Source organism: Hyposmocoma kahamanoa, unplaced genomic scaffold (assembly GCF_003589595.1).
Source record: "Hyposmocoma kahamanoa isolate Upper Pololo Valley unplaced genomic scaffold, ASM358959v1 85, whole genome shotgun sequence".
Classification (NCBI taxonomy): Eukaryota; Metazoa; Arthropoda; class Insecta; order Lepidoptera; family Cosmopterigidae; genus Hyposmocoma; species Hyposmocoma kahamanoa.
The window spans coordinates 212906-232991 of record NW_020654242.1 but is presented as its reverse complement, the minus strand read 5'-3'; the positions used below and the strand labels follow the sequence as shown (position 1 = coordinate 232991).

Below are 20086 nucleotides of genomic sequence, written 5' to 3'. Positions count from 1 at the left end.
TGTGAACAACAAATCAACAACAACATCGATGCTGTGCGGCGTATGTTCAAAACAGACAAGCATGTGATATACCATGAGATTCAGGCATCTTTAGGCATAGGCATGAGTCAAATACAATCAATACTACACAAACATTTGGGTGTGAAAAAGCTGTGCTCTCGGTGGATCCCACACAATTTGACTGAGGCTCAAAAAACGGATCGCGTCACTTGGTGCAATGCCATGCATACCAGATTCGAACGAAGGGGCGTCAAATTTGGTGTGGATATAGTTATGATCCCAAAACTAAGCAGCAACCGAACGTATGGAAATAATAAATTCGTTTATGACCTTTTATATAGGAAAAAAGTTGTTGAAGATTTGGCTTGATGGATTTATTCCGATGCCGTAAAATTAATTTAAAAAAAAGTACCGATTCTATTCTATTTTAACCAATCAGAAGGCAGTAGAGCGTTTGATTATGTAGCGTCATTTTTTTTTTTTTTTTAATTTATTTATTATTATTGTATTTGATATTTTATATTGTACAGAAACAGTTCTCTTTTGCCAAATGGTTACGCCTTTTGTACCTGTTATGTAACATTTTCAGGTGTTATTTAATAAAATAATTTCAATTTTAATAATTTTACAAGTATAGTGACGATTTTTGTTCAGCGTCCTGATTTTGATTCAAATAGGAATCGATGCGATGGGTTAGTCTCGAAATCAGATGGGTTTCTGAGCAAGAAGATGAACCTGATTCCTACTATATCTTTCTAATTTGTGAGTTAAATCAGCTATTGTTCCGATTAGAAATGTCAAAAGTTTCCGATCGGCCAGTTGTGAATCACAATTATGCGCCTCGACTCGGAAGAGACACAGTTTCCTATCGGGAGAGGCAAAATCAAGCTGCAGGAACACACACATAGTGACGTCCCAAGGAGACGCTTTTACATAAACTAACAAAGATATGACATTTTTTTTAGAATTTTTCAGTTCAGACCCAGTAGCATGTACCATAGCCGACTCGCTCTGGACCTTTTGGAGGGAAAAGTGTCGTTTTTATTTTGACTTTCAATTATTTTGTGAAATCTAGTTTAAAGTGGAATAGGATAGTGCTATTGTGCCATAATCGAAGATTAAAACGCGAAATTATACGAATCTCGAACTAAAATACCCGTATCGGCCCGTTTTAAGGAATCCCGAGTCAATCCTAGCACGCCGCCTCAAATTGCCTATCCTCTTTGTGGCGGCCATATTTACAGAAACATAATCAAACTTCATGTTTAGGCTAATGGCTTTGCCAAAGCCTTAATAAATTTAAAAAAAAGCATGTACCATAGACAATACAATTTTGGTTCAGAACAAAAAGAGCGTCTTTGTGATAAAATTATATATTTTTTACAATATCAAGTGACGGGACGAACAACTTGCGTGACTGGTGGTAAGCTACACGCCTGTCCATAATAGTTGCAGTGCGATCCGAAGATCCGAAGGGCACTGACACTCCGCCTGTTGCCCTGAGACATAAGTTGACAAGTCCCATGTGCCTGGAGTTTCACCGCGGCAATGCTCACATTACTGCTCGGCGGCAGAAATAGGTAAGGTGACAGTTAGGCAGTTAGTTACTTATTAATTGCTTGTTGTTGGTTGACAACACCTAGCGGGCATCCTCAAATGTATGCACAAAGCTGAGCTCGTGACACGTGGTCGAGTATAAAACCAGAAATAGAGAGGAAATAAGTACCATCCATCCCTGGCAACTTATCAGGCAAATGAACCTTACCTATATCACTTTTAAATATCGGTTCTTGTTTGCGCTAAAATCACAAATTAGGTGGTGTGGGGAAAACAGCAAAACATCTAATTACATAACAAACTCGCTCAAGTGAAACTGGTCTGTTGAAGTGAAACAATTGGCGACACCCGTCAATTGAATGAGAATTGTTTTCAAACAAATTGAATGACATTTCGTCTCTATTTCTGGTTATATACTCTTGATGATGTCTTCAGTACACCCCGAGTATAATTGCACCTTTTTATTTATATAATAATTTTATTAATTTTTTTATTTCGCTTTCAATGTGCTTAAATCACATGAATATCGCGGTGGCAAAACGTGACATAAAATAAAATCTATATTAGAATTAATGCAAATTGTTACACCCTGTATAATTAATACTCGATACGTAATGGACTCCACAACGTTAAAACGAATGGCGTTTTTAAGCAAATTCTCAATGTTGTTAAATTTAATTGCATTCGCAACAGTTATCTAAACACAATGTAATCTTGTATCAACACATCTGTGGCTTTCTAGAATAGAGTCATCCCACTGCTGGGCACGGGTCTCCTCTCAGACCAGGGTTTAGGCCCTAGTCCGCCACACTGGATCAATGCGGGTTGAACGAATTATTTAATATTTTATAATTGTTTGGATTTTATAATGTATTTTGCATGTCAAATAAAGACTTTTTATTTTTATTTAATTCGGAACAAACATATCTCCGTGATAATAATTAATGAGGCAGTTACGTAAATACATAAGTTCCATCGACGTATAGTCTAAAAATGATTTGGTAGAGAGCAATCAGTACCATGCCACGGTATTTTTAAACGTATTCAACGTGACCAGTAGAATTTATTTCAACTTATGAACTGGACCTTTACAGTGAATTTACTGTATTAAATTATTGGGGTGCACGAAAGTAGCCTAATCGCAATGGCGTCGATATAAAATAATAAATAGATAACAAGGGACTTCTTAGGGACTTCACTTCAATTGCGAGAAAAAAAGTCAAGAAAGGTCTATAACATTCTATTAATCTATTTACTTCTTAGGCATTACCGTGCAATCGAGAGTTGATGTTTAAAAGTGGTATAACGCCCATTTGTCTGATGAGTTGCCAGGGATGGAAGGTCCTTATTTCATCCTGTTCCTTGGTATAAGATTATAAAAAAAAATTACATTAATAATCAGTTGTGCATTGACGTCATTATTTATTTAAAGAAATTGATCATTTTGAAATTCCTCACGCGCTTGGTCCACGAGAAATATTTTTGCATATTTATGGGAAAAGTTGAAAGTTGTGATGGCTTTTTTAAATATTCTTTTAAAGTAAACAAATATTACGTTACTTGTTACGAAATGTTAATAAGGCAGTTATTGAGTGATAAATTGATTTAGTTAGTACTTATGCTACCAGCCGAATCGACGCGTTACCACGACACGACCCATCGAGTATGTGTATAACCAGAAATAGAGACGAAATGTCATTTAATTTGTTTGAAAACTATTCTGCCAAATCATTACGGTGACAACTGCGTTCCGACTGGCCAGTCCGAATTCGAAACAATTGACGGGTGACCTGTTTGACTTGAGCTTTGCTACAATAGACGAAAATGGAAAAATTACGTATTTAATATTTAATTAACTGTCTCCGTGGCCGAACGGTTACCATGCCGGACTGCCACGCAGAGGTCCCAGGTTCGATTCCCGGGCCGAGAGAAATAGTTGTATGGCCTACAATTATATCTCTCGTGAGTTTGGGTGTAATTTGTGGTTGTCTATGTGTGTGTCCATGGCACCCGCGACACAGGGTTTCCCTAGTGCGGGGCTATGTTGAGTGTGTGCGTTATTTATTTATTTTATTAATTGCCGATGAAATGTGATTCCGTTTGTTTTTGTAATTATATGTTTTGCTGTTTTGCCCACAGCACCGAATGATACAGCCCCCATTGTTAGAGACATTATCTTTATTACAATAAATACAGAATATTTTTGGAATATACGGAGACGTACACACAAGTCACTTGTTGACGCTGTACTAATGTAATGTAAAGTGGTATAACGCCCATTTGCCTGATAAGTTGCCAGGGATGGAAGACCCTTATTTGTCTCTATTTCTGGTTACATACTCGATGACTGAAGATCAGTACTTATCATAACTACCGTAATCTACCTAACTGAAAATCAGCGTCACGGTCTTTACTCGGCTGGTGGAGCCTTATACATATGCCACAGCCGCATACATGACATATAATCAAATTGAGTTGATTTTTTATTAAATTTTTTGGTTTACTTTTGCTTTGTCTTTTTTTATTTCTATTTGTATATTTTTGAGTTGTGGCGTTATAATAAATGAATTCCATTCTATTGTAATCGACATTTTAGTGAAATTGAGGATTAAAAATTAATATATTTGGTCATTGACTTACAATTATATGGACGTCGGGTCCGCGCTAAAAAGTGTCCGAACTTATAGGACGTTAAAATCGTATACAGAGCGTCATTCACGCTTTAGTCTTCGTTTGTTTCTTCTGACAGCGAAGCAAACAAAATTAGACAGTACTGCGATGACATTACAATTTAAATTCAACGTTTTAGGTTTTTCATATTCCTTTACATGTCACTACGTTTAAATAGGTTGACTTGGGACATTTTTTTCGTGGTTTTTGTATTAGACCCGTCGTCCATTTATTTGTAAGTCAATGTATTTGGTTCACCAAAACGAGTATCTAATATTTTTTTTATATCTTATTTAGTTCCTGTTTTGATTGTTAGGCAAAATCAGTGACATTTTTCAAAGAAAAAAAAAATAGGTGTTACTATTCGAAAGTTCGAAAGGTACAATTCTATCCATAAATAAAGGGTGATATTTTTTATTTTACGTGTTACGCTTCCTGTCAAATCGCAGTGTTTCCCGTTGACCAGATCGATGATTACACTGGTCTAGCCAATGGGATTTTTTTCCTATTGTCAATGCGCAACGGGAAGTGAGCGTGCCTACAACTTTGGTATTTATCTGGTAAATAGGCAGGGTGCTGTACGTGCACCCAGGGCGGCTCACCCGAGGCACTAGCCTCTAGAGAACTGGATGAAGTCAGTGACAACCCTGTACAATGGCTGATCTGGGGCCAGAACTTGAACTAAGAAGGTTTCTGTGCGCGCACAGGTTATAGGCCCTTCTCGGTCACTAAAACAAAGCTAATGTAGAAAGATATGAGGCAGTCCCGATAAATATTTAGTAAGTATGAGTAGAAAATAGCATACTTTTGGTCATATAGCTATAACGTACAATGGTCAATAAATATTGTAATTGATATTTCTTTTTAACCGACTTCAAAAAAGGAGGAGGTTCTCAATTCGACTGTATGTTCTTTTTTTTTCTTTTTTTTTTTGTATGTATGTTACGCGATAACTCGGGTATTTGTGAACCGATTTTCATGATTCTTTTTTTGTTGGAAAGGGGGTATTTCCATAGTGGTCCAATTTTGAAGAAAATCATCCACCTCAAAGGGTGGCTGTTCACACATGAAGAGTCATTTTTATAAATAGCGCCTAACTTTAATTTAGGAGCAATTACTTTTAGCAATTATTTACTTGATTTTGCTATTTCTCCAATTCAAGGCGTTTTTCTCTCGAAATACTTTGAGTAGTGTCGTAGTGAGAACCTATTTTTATTATCTCTAGTATCAAGTCCTGTATAGTGGCGAACTATGGGATATTTCAATGAAACTTAGCAAATAGACGTAATTCCACGTACTTTTGAGGTCGGTTTTTTTAGTACTCTGTACTGAGATTATTTATAATCAAGTTACGTCACCCGTCACCCGTCACGACGAACATGTCCGTCTCTGCAGCTAACGACAAATCCCAGCGCGTCCTTACCCAAGTCCGGGTCGGCCAGAGACTCCCGCAAAGGCGTATCACTGGCGGAGGGCTAGGCCTGGACGCCCGCCGTACCCTGGTCTTGACGTCGAGCCCGTAATCTCTGCGGAAAACTCTATCTCTCGGGTCAGTAGATAGGGACAACGTATGAGCAGTAGAGTTTAATCAATATGACCATTTCAAGTGTAATTTGCTTACTGACTGATTGAACTCTATTGCTAATTTGCAAAGGAGATTCCCCCGAGAAGAATGAGCAAAAAACCCTAGTGGTGCTCTTTGTAAATAAACAATATGTTTACATTTTTACAAGAGTTCGTCTAGGGAAGTACTCCCACCTTAACAGCTTACCCTTAAAAAGGGTAAGCTGTTGCAGTGCTCCTCAGATCTTTGCGATTTAAAGCTCTGAGTGGCACTGCAACTGTTATGGACAGGCGTGTAGCTTACCATCAGGCGCACGACTTGTTCGTTCCGTCACTTGATGTCATAAAAAAAACTGTTGCTGTTGTGCAGTTGCGACTGCTTCGGGAGGTTTGCAGGGCTGTGAAATTTCATCGTACAGTCAAGCGGTCGCCAGGCATATACTGACTGCTCGAGTGTGAACTGCTCTCGCGCAGACCACCCTTAGGGTGGACATACACGGCCTGCACGAGCAGTTAGCTAATGATCAACATACACGGACCGATCTTACAGTCATAGTCAACAGCCTGAAGCTGCCATTGATACCTGCTGGCGTAGTTCATACCAACTGCAGCAGTTGGTATCAACTGCGTTCAACAAGTCACAATTTCATTTTAATTCAAATCTTTAGCATTTGGAATTTGCAGCTGTGTAAATGCGCGCGTGACGTAAACGAAGAGATCTAGGCAGTAAATCGACAGCTCGAGCAGTCAGTGTAAACCTGGTGACTGGTTGACTGCATAATGAAATTTCACCATGCTTCAAACTGCCCGAAGCTGTCGCAACTGCTCGAGTGGTTTCGTGTATGTTGTACATAGAAGACTGTAGTTTGCTGTGTTGTCTCAACTTGAAGCAGTCGCTACTAGCTGCTTCAAGCTGCCCGTGTATGGCCGCCCTAAGTGGGCGGTGAACCAAACAGTTTGGAAACCTATGCTCTTAAATATCATTGCTGGTCGGGTCCAGATTTCATTCTTTGAACACTGGACCAAACTTCGTGTGTAACCCAGACTTGGTGTATTCTCTGAAATAACATATTTGAATTAGAATTAAGATTTTCAAACAGCTCTGTAATATAAGCGAATAAATAATAAATTTCTGTAACGTCTGTGGTGCTACCCACGCATAATAAGAGAGTAAACTTTGTGGCATTATAAAAAGGGGATGTAAGCGGATATTCCGCCATTGCTTTGACAGCGGCGTGAGCGGCGCCATCTTCGAGAAATATTGGCGCGAAATTTTAGTTTTTTTAATGTATTTTTAAAAATGTTGAAACTCACGGCTGTGGTATCGCTCATGCTCGTTGGTAAGTATTAATTATTAGTCTTTTCATTTTTAAACTGCAATTAAAAAAAAAACAAATAGTCGTGACTATTTGTTTTTTCGAGGAACAAAAAATATTACATTTATTAAATATTATCGGGCGTCGGTACAGGCTGAGCGAATTATTCTATATTTTTGATGCGGAACTAGTCATTACTACGAAATTTAAAAGAAAATTTGTAATTATGAGTAAAAATAACTAAATTGATTTAATATTTTGCATTTTATATTTGTTTATTTTTAATCATATTCTGCCTGTTCCGGTGTCTGCTCAATTACTTCATAAATTCAAACGTGGAATAAACATAATATGATCGTTAATAAGTTATATGAATAAAAAAAAATACATTTCAATTTACAGCAAAAGTATATTGTTTGAAAATAATGCTGTAATCAGTACCATTACAACAAAAATAAAACAAAATTATCAACACATATCTACCTTGTCAAACCAAAACATTGTAATATCAAAAGCAGCATTTTGAGAAACACCGGCGTAAAGTATTTGTCAATTTTTTTGTAATTTTAGAGATTAATAACATAAAAAGATAAACTTAAATTACGTTGTACATTAGGTATTAAAGAAATCTATCTAGGCATTATAATTTTACTTTTGATAGTTATATCTATTGAAAAACGAATAAATTTATTTTCCCTCGTTAACAGCCGAAAAGGTTTTTATTGTTATGAAATTACAAAACACTGTATTGAACCTTGCAGTGTTTTGGTTTGACACGATAGAATGGCGTTTTTTTTTTAGAATGGCGAATACAAATGTAAGTTAGTAGACTGAGGGTCGTATTCTAGAACTCTATTCAATGCTCAAGTCAGGACTGCACTGGAAATACGACCCTAATGGCAGGGACTTGAGTATGATATCAAGTGCTTTAAACCATACTCAAATCCTGACTTGAGAATTTCTAGAGTTCTAGAATACGACTCTGAGACTCGCTCCTGAGATTTTTGCGTGATCTAAGAATTTTCGCTAACTCAGGCGCTCCGCAACACTGCTGCATTTCGTAATTCCAAAGGCTGTATTGCTGGGTTCCGTGTTGAGCCAAAATAATTTCAAATTTTTAAAACTAACAATGTATTTTAGTTTTTAACCGACTTCAAAAAAGGTGGAGGTTCTCAATTCGACTGTATGTTTTTTTTTTTCTTTTTTTTTGTAGGTATGTTACGCGATAACTCCGGTATTTGTGAACCGATTTTCATAATTATTTTTTTGTCGGAAAGGGGGTACTTCCATAGTGGTCCCATTTTATTTTGAAGAAAATCATCCACCTCGAAGGGTGACTGTTCACACATGAAGATTCATTTTCATAAATAGCGCCTAACATTAATTTAGGAGCAATTACTTTAATGGTTGATTTTACTATTTCTCCAATTCAAGGCGTTTTTCTCTCAATATACTTTGAGTAGTGAGAACCGATTTTTATTATCTCCAGTGTCAAGTCCTTAGATATTTCAATAAAACTATAAATATACGTCTATACTACGTAATTCCACGTACTTTTGAGGTCGGTTTTTTTAGTACTCTGTACTGAGATTATTATTGATATCTCATTCAAAAACACTTAACACCTCCAAAGTTGAAATGTGAGGATACAGATTAGAACTAGAGAATTAATTTTGAGCGCTGTTAAATCAAAACACTGTAAGTGATTTTACAGTCTATTGGTTTGACGAAAACGAAAAATATCTATGGTGGTGACCAACTGAAGACTCAATACCAAAGCCAACACATCAGTATAATGTTTTGTCAGTTTGTCTGTGCTTTTATGCACTATTATCTCCTTAACATCGAACTAATTCAGATGTGATTTTAGGGATGTATTAAGATAATCTTGAATTAACATTTGGTATTTGTTTAAAGCAGTTGACAAAATTATAAAAAAAGATCTCGAACGTTTTATTGAAATCGGTTACCGGAACGTGCGCCGAACCGGATTCATCCCCTTCGTTTGCCACCCTTAGAGGTGGAATATTTTCTTCAAATTTAAATGGGTTCTGTTCACAAATACCGAGTTATCGCGTAACATACACACAAATAATAAAACTAGTCTAAATATTAATTAATAAAACAAAAACCCGACTGCAAAGAAACATCGAGTATATAACCAGAAATAGAGACGAAATAAGGGCCATATATTCCTGGTAACACATTAGCGATACAGCTCTTATAAATATCGACTCCCGTTTGCACTGAAATATAGACAGGCCAACTGGTGACCTATGTGTACGTCTCTGTATATTAAAAAAATATTCTGTATTTATTGTAATAAAGATAATATCTCTAACAATGCCGTGCTGTTCTATTCGGTGGTGTGGGAAAAACAGCAATACATTTAATTACAAAACAAACGGAATCACATTTCACCGGTAATTAAATATTAAATATGTAATTTTGCAATTTACGTCCATTATAGCAAAGCTCAAGTTAACTGGTCGATTTGACTTGAAATAATTGACGACACCCGTCAATTATTTCACGTCAATAGTTTCGAACTCGGGCTGGCCAATCGGAGGGCAGTTGTCACAGTAATGCTATGGCAGAATAGTTTTCAAACAAATTAAATGACATTCCGTCTCTATTTCTGGTTATATACTCGATGCAAAAAAATGTAGCTGGAAAGATAAAAAAAGATATTCCCCCTCACTATTTTGATTATTTTTTATAACCTATGACAGTCCCACAACCAAGACGTATCTAACAACACCTCATATGTCAAAATCCATCAAGCCGTTTAGGCTGTACATCGTGAAAAATAAATAGGCCTAAATAAATACATAATAAATACAAAATACAAAATAAATACATACACTTGAAAAACGTAAATCCCGCAGTTGGGTAAAAAAACAGTCGAACTCAGAACGTCCTCCTTTTTTAAAGTCGGTTAAAAAGATGTCAATTTTTGTGTTTCCGCTGTCATGTGCTTGCGCTGATGAAACCATTGAATATATGTGAAAATAAAAAATATTAATCATCAGTAGATCTACAAAAAAGCAACACGATATACCTCCAATAATGTAGGTATTTACTAGAGTATTCATTACTAAACCAACAGATTTTTCTTTTTAACCGACCTCAAAAAAAGGAGAAGGTTTTCAATTCGACTGTATGTTTTTTTGTATGTATTTTACGCGATAAGTCCGGTATTTGTGAACCAATTTTCATGATTCTTTTTTTGCTGGAAAGAGGGTACCTCTATAGTGGTTCCATTTAATTTTGAAGAAAATGATCCACCTCTAAGGGTTCTTCTTCGGGTTCATGCACGAAGATTAATTTTTTTATAATAGTGCCTAAATTTTAGTATAATGAGCAATTATTTTAATGGTTGACTTGGCTATTCTTTAATTCAAGGCGTTTTTCTCTCAATATACTTCGGGTAGTGAGAACCGATTTTTATTATCTCCTGTGTCAAGTCCCGTATAATGGCGAACTTGGGGATGAATCCGGGTTTGCATACTTTCCGGCAACCGATTTGAATAAAACTTGGTAATTATATGTAATTCCACGTACTTTTGAGGTCGGATTTTTTTAGTACTCTGTACTGAGATTATTATACATTGGTGTGTGACAGTATGTGTACGGGACTTAACAGAGTATGTAATAAAACATCGGTGCCCACTGCATAGAATATAATATTGAGGAAGTTAGGAACGCCTTACAATTTTAGCACAGCAAAAATAAGCTATTAAAATTGCTCTTCACAAAATTTAGGCGTTATATTATTTAATGAAAGAAGTCTTCATGTGTGAACAGTGTGTAATATTTAATCAATTGATTACACTATATGAGACAAACACCCCACCCCGTACAAACGCTTTAAAAGCGACTGAATAAAATGCATTCGTCTGGCGCCTTAATCGAATTTCAGTCTAAAGTTAAATTCGAGACACAAAAGACGCGACTCACAACTACCAAAATTAGGCCCGTCTGACCTCACTCCATTTTGAAATTAAATAAAAAAATAGTCATATAGTATGAAAGTTCAACTATGTACAGTGCTTCTAATTTCTCAATGTCCCTCGGCAATCATCGGATTTCCGAATGCACACGAATATTAATTTCCATGCCCATTAATTATTGGATTTAAAATGGATAATTATTAGAATTTTGAACAACGTACTTTATTGTTGTTTTATTTTGATTGCCGTGTGACCTACATAGAGCTGTAAAACTATTTATCTATTTTTAATAACATTTAGGTACTCCGTGTATATAAGCGAGTTAACAAAAATAGTAAAGTAAATAAAGTGCTTTTTTTATATACAAAATTATTTATTGTTCTTTTCATATTACAAATTTCATACAAACACAATTACATGTAATTTTATACTACTCTTCGAAAAGTGAGCGCCAGTTTACAAAATATTGATCAAATAATTATATATCATCATCAATCATACACAAATCATGTTAAATAATGAAACTAATAAATTTTACAGGGTATTTAAATTAGATGTTATCACACAACATGTAACTAAAAATGGATATTTTCCCGGTTATTAATCATTTCAGTTCAATCCGTATCTTAGCTATAAATAAAAAATGTAATAGCAAGTCTATATACTTTTAAGTCGTCTGAAAACGTTCGGTCTGTACCAAAGGTAAGGCAACGAATAAAACCCGACGACAGCTGAAACACGAAGTTTGCCAATGGACATTGAAAATAGAAGCACTGTAAATAATTTTTTAAGTTCTAAGTAAGTTGTAACCGTCCATCCGCGCTAATAGAGAAAATTCAATTTTTTTTTATGATAATTAATGACATTTTGTAGCGATTTGGTCACACGCTGATTCTAAACGCATTAAGAAGGAGGCCACACCTTCTGCTGATTTCGACCCAGGTCAGTTTAGACCGTGTGTTTGTAGAATTACGTTTAAATTTTAATACTACGCATGAGACAACATCGCATGCTAGATTTTTGAAATTATGTAACAAATTTTCAAACAGGTTCTGTATCTGGTTTGACAGTGTTGTTTTCTGTGTAATTGAGCAAAAGTATGTAGACAAGAGTTATTATACACCTGAAACTTTGCTTTTGTGTTTGTCACGGTCATCGAGTATATAATCAGAAATGGAGACGAAATAAGGGTCTTCCATCCCTGGCAACTCATCAGGCAAATGGGCCTTATATCACTTTTAAATATCAACTCTCGTTTTCGCTGAACTCACAAATTAGAAAGCTGAAATAGTACAGCGCCAATAACTGACCTGTGTGTACGTCTCCGTATATGCCAAAAATATGCTGTATTTATTGTAATAAAGATATCACTAATAATGGGGGGCTGTTCTATACGGTAGTGCGGGAAAAAGAGTAAAACATCTAATTACAAAACAAACGGAATCACATTTCATCGGTAATTAAAGATGTAATTTTTCAATTTTCGTTTAATATAGCAAAGCTCAAGTTAACTGGTTGATTTGAAGTGAAACACTTGACGACACCCGTCAATTGTTTCAAATTCGGGCTGGCCAATAGGAGCTCAGCTGTCACAGTAATTATATGGCGGAATAGTTTCAAACAAACTATTGTATTTTGTATTTGTATTATTGTAAACTGTTATATGTCTCTATTTCTGGTTATATACTCGATGGTGACAGTAGTATAGTTGGCGAGATATTATTTGCACCGAGTGTGGTACTTAATTTCGACAAAAACTATTTCGACGGGACATTATTCCGACAAAACACATGTTCGACAGATCACTAGTCCGACAGAGCACTGCTTCGACTACACAAACATGCGATAGGTCACTACACCGACAGAAAACTACTTCGATAACACATGTATAAATATGTAATATAAATATTTGCTGTACTGAGAGACTTAAAGAGACAGAAATATGTCTGAGAAATAATTAATAACTAGTTAAGCAGTTATTTATCGATTTCAGGTTAATTACAAGGGTACAATGATAAATCATTCGTAGAGTGTATTTAGTAATTTTTATGTAAGTTTTATTATTTTATCGTAGTGACTCATTTTTGTTAGAATTCATTTCACCATTTGATACTCGTCGTAATTTTTTGTAGCATTACATCTTCTTCTTACAGAGTCAATGCTTGTATTGTTTTAGGGCTACATTGACTTGCAGTACCACTGTTTTTTTCCAACGATATATATGTTGTACTAGCGTAGTCTTTTTTTCCAAGGAAGAGTAAAAGGACAGTTGTTCATGAAACGGCTCATTCACTACCTGCAAGGCAGTAGACTGCTCACACACTATCCTGCATATGGCCCAGCATCAGTTTTATTGAGAATATTGCTATGTTAGAATCATAATGTCCATTACTTATATTATTCTTCAAAAAATATCTAAACTCTTGAGCTGTTTCATCTTTAACATTGTATAATAAATGAATTCCTAGTTTGAGTATAGCCTAGAAAATTGTGTGATTGATTGTTGTGATCTATGGTTGTGTTTGGCAACAACATTCACTCTCCTGCGCACAAAACGGCAGCTCATCACGCCGGATTACTCACAATCCTGCACTGCAGACTGCTAGTGGTGGGCTGAGCTTGTTGGACTCTCACAGGACGCAAGGGGTATCCTGCTTGGCATTGCAGGATGGCTTGCACAATGCGACTACATTCATAATCCTGCATTACGCGGCGGACGGCAAGGCGGACTGCGGTGCAGGATAATGAATGGGCCCCTTAAGGTTTGCCACTTTGCCAGCTTACAAGCAACTATCGATTGAATACTGGTAAATTTTTTTGTACAATAGAATGAAGTACAAATGGTAGATTTGATGCCGTAAGGCATTTTTTACCAGTCACCCCACTGGGCCGAACAAAAAAAATTGGTTGGTGCTGCACTAAAATCAAAATAAATAAATTATTATTACCATAAGTCAAAATTTCATTTTTTTAATATCAAGAGCAAGCAAACGAACACGCGTCTGATGGTAAGCTACACGCCTGTCCATAACAGTTGTAGTGCCACTCTGAGCTTTAAATTGCAAAGAACTGCGGCAGCAGAGCCCCTTAGGCCAGTTATCCCGAGACACAAGCTGATAAGTCCCATGTGCCTGGAATTTCACCAGCACCCTTACCCTTACAAAATCAGAACGTAGTAATACTCACATTACTTTTTGGCGGCAGAAACAGATAAGGTGGCAGTACTTCCTTTTTTTTTTTTTTTTCTTTCCGGGGGAAAATCCGTCATGGATACCACCGCGTCACGGGGAGGCGCGGTGGTTATGTGGGACTCCTACTCACTAAAAACCCCCGGGTATTCCCACACTCCGCATGGGACGGGGCTGTGGCCACGTGGTTTACGATCCACGGCCCCGCCTGCGGTTGTCCGCGACTGCGGACCCACCTCTGGGAGACTTTCTCCACTCCGTCGTTAGTGGCATGTCGGGAATACTTGGCATACCAACCAACCCGTGAACCCTTGCCCAGTGAGTGACAAAGCCCCCGTTTTGGGGTGGCAGTACTTCCTGGACTAACCATTTCACAAGGAACTGTACTGCTATATATATTACTATATATATTTACTTAAAGAATTATCTACAGATTTCATTCGTGGATTCTTTAAATCTTTCTCTCTTTCGCTCGATAGAGTATTTTCAAATACTCTATCGAACATTAAACTATTCATACGTTTCTTTACGAAAACTGTATCTCACTTCACAATCTATCGATAAAACTGTCGACAATGACTACATTACTATTTAAAAGTTCACGATAAGTGGCAACCCTGCAAATGTCATTTTTGTGCGTCTTGGAAAAAATTTAGCATGTTGCCACCTCGATTGCATTATGTAGTTACTTTGGGATATGTAACAAAGTAGGTGATTGAGCACAATCACATTGGATTAAATTTAGCCATCGAGTATGTAACCAGAAATAGAGACGAAATAAGGGCCATCCATACCTGGCAACTCGTCAGGCAATATCAACTCTCGCTTGCGCTGCAATCACAAATTAGAAAGCTGAAATAGTACAGCGCCAACAACTGACCTGTGTGTACGTCTCCGTATATTCCAAAAAATATTCTGTATTTATTGTAATAAAGATAATATCTCTAACAATGGCGTGCTGTTCCATTCGGTGGTGTGGGAAAAACAGCAAAACATCTAATTACAAAAGAACAGGAATCACATTTCATCGGTAATTAAATATGTAATTTTTCAATTATCGTCCATTATAGCAAATCTCAAGTTAAACTAGTCATTTGAAGTGAAACAATTGACAACACCGGAGCGTAGTTGTCACCGTAAAGATTTGGCAGAATAGTTTTCAAACAAATTAAATGACATCTCTTCTCTATTTCTGGTTATATACACGATGGATTTAGCATTCTGTGAATTTATTGTTTATACATTTAACACAGGGAGCACACTATGGGCGGCCAGTCTCTCCTGCGACTCGTGTGGCAGCGAATGCGCTGCGGCCTGCGGCACTCGACACTTCAGATCCTGCTGCTTCAACTATTTGAGGAGAAAACGAGGCGATGAATCTATAAGGGTGAGAATCATTGACTTACAATTATATGGACGTCGGGTCCGCGCTTAGAAGTTTTGCACTCCAAAACAGTACAATAAAGCATTTTTTTTCATAGAACTTACGCGAAAGAATTGATACAACCATACTGTACAAAGCGAAAATGGCGGAGTGAGCTCACATAAGTCCTAAGAGACCTATAGTTGGCACGCGTGCGAGACTAACTAACCACTTCTACTGTATTTTTTGTTCTGTGGTCGTGACACACCGGTGCCACCTTTGCAGTCCTGGTTAGTGAACTAAAAATTACTGCAGTGATCATTGACTTACAATTATATGGACGTCGGGTCCGCGCTAAAAAGTGTCCGAACTTATAGGGCGTTAAAATCGTATACAGAGCGTCATTCGCGCTTTAGTCTTCGTTTGTTCGACTGACAGCGAAGCAAGCAAAATTAGACAGTACTGCGATGACATTACAATTTAAATTCAACGTTTTAGCTTTTTCATATTCCTTCACATGTCACTACGTTTAAATAGGTTGACTTGGGACATTTTTTTCGTGGTTTTTGTATTAGACCCGTCGTCCATTTATTTGTAAGTCAATGGTGAGAATACAAAATTTCGATTGTATTTGATTCTTTGTTTTACTTGACTGTCGTGGACGCTTTAAAGTATCTTACATTATCTTGGCTGATACGCTAGTGTCGCCTTAAAGCGTCAATGAAACATTTAATTTTCAATAAAAAGTAATACATATGTCGGAATCAGTTATCACTTCAAACGTATTGTAACAGAATTCGGTGTACTGTTTCGTGAAGTTTTTTAATTATTAGGTAAACGATTTGCTAAAGGACTGGAACGCTGTGATGGCCGTTTTGACAGATTACAATAGTGAGTGAATCACAGTTAATTATCGATAAAAATATAATCAAATGCGTGTCGCATCTGCAAGTTTTTAGATTTGTAACTAGTATTGCAAGGGGTAGCTTTTTAATCGGCTAGCAGTTTTAATAAAACGAAAACAAAAACTTGGCTAGCGATCCTATAAGTGATGATCGTATTAGACTTTATTTTAAAAAATTTCGAATATCGAAAAACAAATGCCGAGTTGTGTCGTAAAATTATACATTCTATAAATATTAATGTACGTCACTATTGGCAACAATTAGCTCCTTCAACGTAGTTATGAATTAATACAAAACTTGATGAGCGGACAAACGTCAAAACGGCCATCATAGCGTGCCGGTACTTTAGACCACCTACGAATCACATTATAACTCTTTAGGGTCGTATTCTAGAACTCTACTCATTGCTCAAGTCAGGATTTGAGTATGATTGAAACATAGAAATTGTACTCAAGTCCTTGCGTTTAGGGTCGTATTTTATTTTGTGCATCCTCTACTGTGAAAATTACTATGAAACGTGCATAAAACAGCTAATTTCAATCAGTTGATGTTCAGTGAATAACCGATTATCAAGTCATTCCTGACTAAATCTTTGTTGAGGATGTATTTCCTTCGACGACTCTCTTAACTCCGATATATAAATATTAAGATATTCCTGTTCTATTATGTTCTTCTTTGACTTTGGATGACTTTGGAGAATTGAATTAGTATAAGGTGGAAATTCATAACATGTCACATCACTATTATAGGCTTGGCGACTAGGGAACGAAAGTAGTTTTTGTAGTTAAAATAATTTGGAAGAACCCGTCCTAGCGCGAAGGAAATACAGTGCTTCTTATTTTCCCAATATCCCTCTGAAAACTTCGTGTTTCGGCTGTCGTCGGGTTTTATTCAGTTGCCCTTTGCCTTTGGTATATTTGGTGTACGACGGGTCTAATACAAAAACCACGAAAAAAATGTCCCAAGTCAACCTATTTAAACGTAGTGACATGTAAAGGAATATGAAAAAGCTAAAACGTTGAATTTAAATTGTAATGTCATCGCAGTACTGTCTAATTTTGTTTGCTTCGCTGTCAGTCGAACAAACGAAGACTAAAGCGTGAATGACGCTCTGTATACGATTTGAACGCCCTATAAGTTCGGACACTTTTTAGCGCGGACCCGACGTCCATGTAATTGTAAGTCAATGGTTGCCCTTTACCTTTGGTACAGACCGGACGGTTTCAGTCGACTTGGAAGTACATAGAGTTGCTATTAGATTTTTTATTTATTGTACAGGCACGACAGATAATTAACAACATGAACTTGTATTTCTTACAAGAGGCCGATACGTTCAAGAAAGACAACCATTCCATCGATGGCAAATGTAACTAACACAGCTATGCCATATGTAAAAATGCGTTCAGATACGAACTGAATTAATAACTGGAAAAACATTCATTTTTAGTTATATAAGAGAAGCACACTTTATTCACTTTATATTTTTGTTAACTTGCTCATTGACATGGAGTAAAATGTTATTAAAAATAGGGAAATAGTTTTACAGCTCTATATAGTTCACACGAAAATCAAAACAAAACAACAATAAAGTACGTTTGTTATAATTATTAATACAAAGATCGAACACCCAGAAAAAACTCTCAGAAAAAATTCCTTCGATCCGATCGGATTCGAACCGACGTCTTCTTGCGTACCGTGCCAGACGCTATACCAACTAAGCCACGGTACGAACCAACGAACCTCACGAATTTTTCTATGTGCTTGCGTCGTGTCTTTGTACTTGGTCTTTCAACGATTTTTTAGTCGTAGCGCCATCTATGAGAAATCTATGACAGATTTATCACCCAGTTAGTACCTTTACAGCTACCAGTCCTGGCGAGAGATGTCGCTATTCACTGTATTAATTAAATTATATTGAATTGAAATTCAATTATTTTTTGTGAAATTACTCCACTAGTTTGTTATAATTATTAATACAAAGATCGAACACTCAGAAAAAACAAAAAAGGATCGAAGGAATTTTTTCTAAGTGTTCGATCTTTGTATTAATAATTATAACAAACTAGTGGAGTAATTTCACAAACAATAATTGAATATAAATTCAATAAAAAATTAATTAATAAAGTACGTTGTTAAGAATTAAAATTATTATAGATTTTAAATCTAATAATTAATAGACATGGAAATTAATATTCGTGTGCATTGAAAATGGAAGCACTGTACTTCACTTCAGAAGGAGTCTATTCCACATCACGCACATTCGATGAATAATAATAAATGTTATGGACAGTGTAGCTTACAATAAGGCACACGACTTGTTCGTCCCGTCACTTCATATTATAAAAAAAATACAGTGACAATACAAAACAATAAGTATAATAATCTCAGTACAGAGTACTAAAAAAACCGACCTCAAAAGTACGTGAAATTACGTCTATTTGCCAAGTTTTTTTTAAATCGGTTGCCGAAAAGTGCGCAAACCCAGATTCATCCCCTAGTTCGCCACTATACGGGACTTGACACAGGAGATAATAAAAATTGGTTCTCACTACTCAAATTATGTTGTATATTGAGAGAGAAAAACGCCTTGAATTAGAGAATAGCAAAATTAACCATTAAAATAATTGCTCCATATAATAAAACTTAGGCGCTATTTATAAAAATGAATCTTCATGCGTGAACAGCCACTCTTATAGGTTTCTTCAATATTAAATGGGACCACTATGGAGGTACGCTCTTTCCAACAAAAAAAGAATCATGATAATCGGTGCACAAATACCGGAGTTATTGCGTAACATATATACAAAAAAAAACATACAGTCGAATTGAGAATCTCCTCCTTTTTTGAAGTCGGTTAAAATAGAAAGTTAACGTGCCTTATTGCTATGTAGCAATTGCCTCTAGGCAACCTTAGGATATAAATTTGGGATATGCAAAAGGGGTGCGTGCAACCAAAGAATTTCATCATAAATACATAACTTTTTATTTATTTTTTAAATTTGTCTGTTAAGTAATTTCTGATGTGCTGTTTTTCTAATGGGAAATCACAAAATAAAAAAAATAAAAAAAACGCCTTTGTTTCAGTTCTGGCCCCAGCCTCTACACATCACAGACCGCAATTTAGAACCACATCATAGACCTATATTCGTCATCAGTGATATCCCAGAGCCCTGGCCGAATGTCGTCGAAGATTATAAACCTCATCCCTTAGAGGACACGGCTGAAAATCGCTTACAAATCTTGTATGATGCTTAGAATGTTACAAAGGCTGCAATACTATAGACCCGTTGTCAATTTTTTGTAAAAAAAAAGTTTTAAGTTTATGAATTTATATCCTGTGTTTAGGAAGAAAATTGTAAATGCAAGTGTTAATAATTTAGACATTCATTTATTCCATAGGTAAAATTTTTATACTTGAAAACGTATTTTTTTAAGCTACTTCTCGTTCACTGAAGACTTAAAAATATTATAGATTTTCAAAAGATTTATTACAACCTGAAACATAGGCACAGAAACAAACACAAAAACAATAATAATAGTAACAGAAAAACTAAATAAATATAGCGACATT

At 36.2% G+C, this 20086-nt stretch overlaps 1 protein-coding gene across 1 annotated transcript; it reads left to right on the top strand.

The window, feature by feature from the left end:
• The first annotated feature begins 7075 nt into the window (after nt 1–7075).
• Nucleotides 7076–19823, top strand: LOC113234593. The gene is made up of 4 exons (XM_026469947.1): nt 7076–7130; nt 11933–12001; nt 15501–15634; nt 19600–19823. Exons 1-4 carry the CDS (start codon nt 7091–7093, stop codon nt 19768–19770), a joined length of 414 nt encoding a protein of 137 aa, XP_026325732.1. The 5' UTR covers nt 7076–7090; the 3' UTR covers nt 19771–19823.
• Nucleotides 19824–20086: the final 263 nt, after the last annotated feature.